This window comes from Gobio gobio (assembly GCF_949357685.1).
Source record: "Gobio gobio genome assembly, chromosome: 23".
Lineage (NCBI taxonomy): Eukaryota > Metazoa > Chordata > Actinopteri > Cypriniformes > Gobionidae > Gobio > Gobio gobio.
Window position 1 is genome coordinate 30,771,364 of NC_137119.1, and position 3,647 is coordinate 30,775,010.

Genomic DNA, 3,647 nt, shown 5'->3' on the forward strand with positions numbered 1-3,647 from the left:
GCTTGTGTGTAGGGTGAGGCTATTATCAAACAGGCCTCTTTAAACAAGCCTGTATAAAACACCTGTATTCATATTAAGCTTGCGTGTTTTAGCACAAAGACAAAAACATCTACATGCTATTACTTGCCAGAGACTTATAAGACTTATTGTTACAGGTAACACAATATTTAGTCTTGTGGGCTTGGTTCACCATAATGTGAGACGTTATACTGTTAACTCTGCACACATGTAGTAAATAAAACAAAAGTCAAGGATTACATTTATGTATATTTATTTTATTAAAGAAGAAGCTGTATAACAGCCAGTCATAATATATATATAATATACATAATATCCCAAGATAAAAATGTGAGGTAACAGCTTGATCCCATACATTTTCAGTAACTGAAAGATGCGTCTCCACCCAGATTAATTCCAGAAGCTCCTTTACTTTCCTATTTAGAGCTAAAACAGTGTCTAATAATTCTTTCACAGGTAGAAATGATATAATGTGTGGAGTTAAACTTGTGTAAATATTTACAGTTCTCATTTTAACAGTTGTCATTAAGAGGCAGATGCAGATTGTCAACATGTCCAAACTACATTTGCCCATCACCCTTTTGTTTGATATGGTGCAAGTTTTCTTTTTCTTACTGTTTGTGGTTGTATTGCGTTTGTTCTCATCATTGGTCTTTAAAGGCACCAAGCAAAGACAATACATCCACAGACAGTAAGAGAAAGAAAATTTGCACCATATTAAACAAATGAAATGGCAAATGTAGTTTAGAAATATTAGGACATAACTTGGGTCATAGCTTTTCTTTGCTGATCTCAGAAGAATTATGAACATGTGGTGCCCTGACATGAATCTTAATTTTATTCTAACGCTTCGGTTCTGAAGCTCATCCTTATGGTAAGCTGTTGTGTCATCATTACATTTAAAATCATGCTCTGGCTTAACAGTCACTCGGTATATCTTTGTGAAGCAGTTTAAATCCTGACTTGTATTTTTTGAAAAAGAAAACCAGCAATAAAACCACAGCAATAAGTCCCACGAGTCCACCGAAACATAGTATGGCAACAATTCCCCCTCCGATGTAAGTATTTTCAGTTTGCTGGGGTTTTCCATCAGTGGAAGCTATGACAGAAAGGGGAAAAGCATATATTATAAATACTCAGAGGAAGCAAAGTGATAGCTCACACACACACACACACACACACACACACACACACACACACACACACACACACACACACACACACACACACACACACACACTCAAACACACACAAAACCTTCTATAATTGTATATACCTTGTTTCTCCTTAGTAGCATACATATGGCTTTTAGTTGATTGTTCTGTGGAAAGATAAAAACTCAATTCGGTGTTGCTCACTCAATTCATGCATCTAAAAGCATTAAACATGTGAAACTGTTTTATTTACACAAAAATATTAATTCTTATATGTGAATGAGACAAACCTGTGGATGTTTTTGGTTTACATTGTTCGGAGTCTGTAAAAAAAATACAAATTGTATTTTTAAGGACACCTTTAATTAATGGCATCATGCCAAATATTTTTTAAATTAAAAATAAGAACATTGCTTTGACTTATTTACCTGTGACAAATAGCCTAACTTCACAGCTTGGTGTTCCATTTATGCAGAGAATATATATGCCTTGATCTGACTGATCACATCCATCAATGGAAAGAGATAAATCAGCATTCAAATGTACTTTCCTGTTCTTGAAAGTGTCTCCTTTTTTGCTATGTCCAGAATATTTCCAGATCACCCTTTCACCAGATCCTTTTTTCCAAAGTGCATTTATCTTCTCTTTGCCCTCAGTACTTGTTTCCAGACAGGACAATGTTGTCTGCCCACCCTTACAACCTACCGTGGAACCTTAATACAAAACAGAACTTACGTTATTCGTTAACAATCAATTTGACCTGATACAGACTTTTAAATTGAAGTAATTCTGTAAGACCTCAAACGTGCATTGTTTGTGTATAAACTTACCACTATTTGCTGTGCTGATGGAAATCACCAGAAGGATGCACAAGATGCCGTTAAACCTGCAGTTTAAAGATGTTTATTTAAGTATGTATGAAATCTAGTAGTTAAAGAAAAACAATTATAAGGGTAATATTTGCTTGTCCTGATAATACCTGATAATGAGAATATATATATTTTTTTTTTACCAGCAAATGAAACAAGGGCTTTGTTCACACCGCAAATTGTCTCTAATTTTAATCATCAACTTAACTGTCTAAATAATATAGCCTATGTTCTGTTATGCCAAGGACTTTAAAGGCACCAAGCAAAGACAAAACATCCACAAACAGTAAGAGAAAGAAAATTTGCACCATATCAAACAAATGAAATGGCAAATGTAGTTTAGAAATATTAGGACATAACTTGGGTCATAGCTTTTCTTTGCTGATCTCAGAAGAATTATGAACATGTGGTGCCCTGACATGAATCTTAATTTTATTCTAACGCTTCGGTTCTGAAGCTCATCCTTATGGTAAGCTGTTGTGTCATCATTACATTTAAAATCATGCTCTGGCTTAACAGTCACTCGGTATATCTTTGTGAAGCAGTTTAAATCCTGACTTGTATTTTTTGAAAAAGAAAACCAGCAATAAAACCACAGCAATAAGTCCCACGAGTCCACCGAAACATTGTATGGCAATAATTCCCCCTCTGATGTAAGTATATGTAATTTAATTTACCAGAGGTCTTTACCAGAGGTCTTTGGATCATCATCAAATAATCATGGACAAAATATTAACAAGAAAAAACAACAACTGCTTTTTAATTTTTTTTATTAGCTTTAATGAACATTAAATCGATATTAAAACAGATCCTTTTACTAGACGGATTCCCAGTCAAACTGATGGTGTTAAATCAATATTAGTGTAGCCTATATCCAGAAATGAATTATTAAATCCACTGCGTATTAAGAGCACGCAAATTAGAGGGCAATTTAAAAAATACATTCAGAACCTTCGGCAAAAGGTCGAGGGTTGTGCGCACCGGGTTATTATATGCCCATATAGGCTACCCACAAAACACGGTATAGGCTAAGCGATGTATTAAATGGAGTTTATTATTCAATATTCAAATCAATTCCTGTATGTATTTTCCATCCGCGCAGTTTCGGACTCTCGCGGACGATGTGAAATAATACAGCAAAACGTGGTCGATCTCGAGCTCTTCTGCAAAGTAGCCGGTGCTAGTCTGTAGCCTATACTCACTATAGCCTATACTCACAGCATTTCGTGCTATCATGAGTTCGGTCCAAATGTCGAAAAATCACCACCCAGTTCCTCTTCTTAACAGACTTATATCCTCTGAATTACTTTGTGTGAAGATCTCTCTCCTTATGCATCAGGAAATACAAACAGAAAACCTTATTGGTTGTCTAACATTATTTAAAATGTAATCGAGCTCCTCCTCTAATTGCATTCAAATAGATTTAATTTGAAAATGGTTTAGCCTATCATAGCATAAACGCTCCCGATAAATGATTTGTTTACTATTAAAAGGGGCTACGTTCACAAACTGTTAATTTTAACAGAAAAGCAAGCTACTGTATGCAGGGCAGGGGACCCGAGTAATATAGCCAAAATCGTACTTTTAAGGAAGGGTAATGTCTGGT

General features: G+C 35.2%; 1 protein-coding gene across 1 annotated transcript; it reads right to left on the reverse strand.

Moving 5' to 3' along the window:
• Nucleotides 1-255: 255 nt before the first annotated feature.
• LOC307119505 (uncharacterized protein) lies at nt 256-3,429 on the reverse strand. The gene is made up of 6 exons (XM_079805828.1): nt 3,260-3,429; nt 2,003-2,058; nt 1,601-1,885; nt 1,463-1,495; nt 1,295-1,339; nt 256-1,117 (listed from the first exon to the last, which is right to left on the reverse strand). The coding sequence occupies exons 1-6, from the start codon at nt 3,262-3,264 to the stop codon at nt 936-938; spliced, it is 606 nt and encodes a 201-aa protein (XP_079661954.1). The 5' UTR covers nt 3,265-3,429; the 3' UTR covers nt 256-935.
• Between the last annotated feature and the right edge of the window lie 218 nt (nt 3,430-3,647).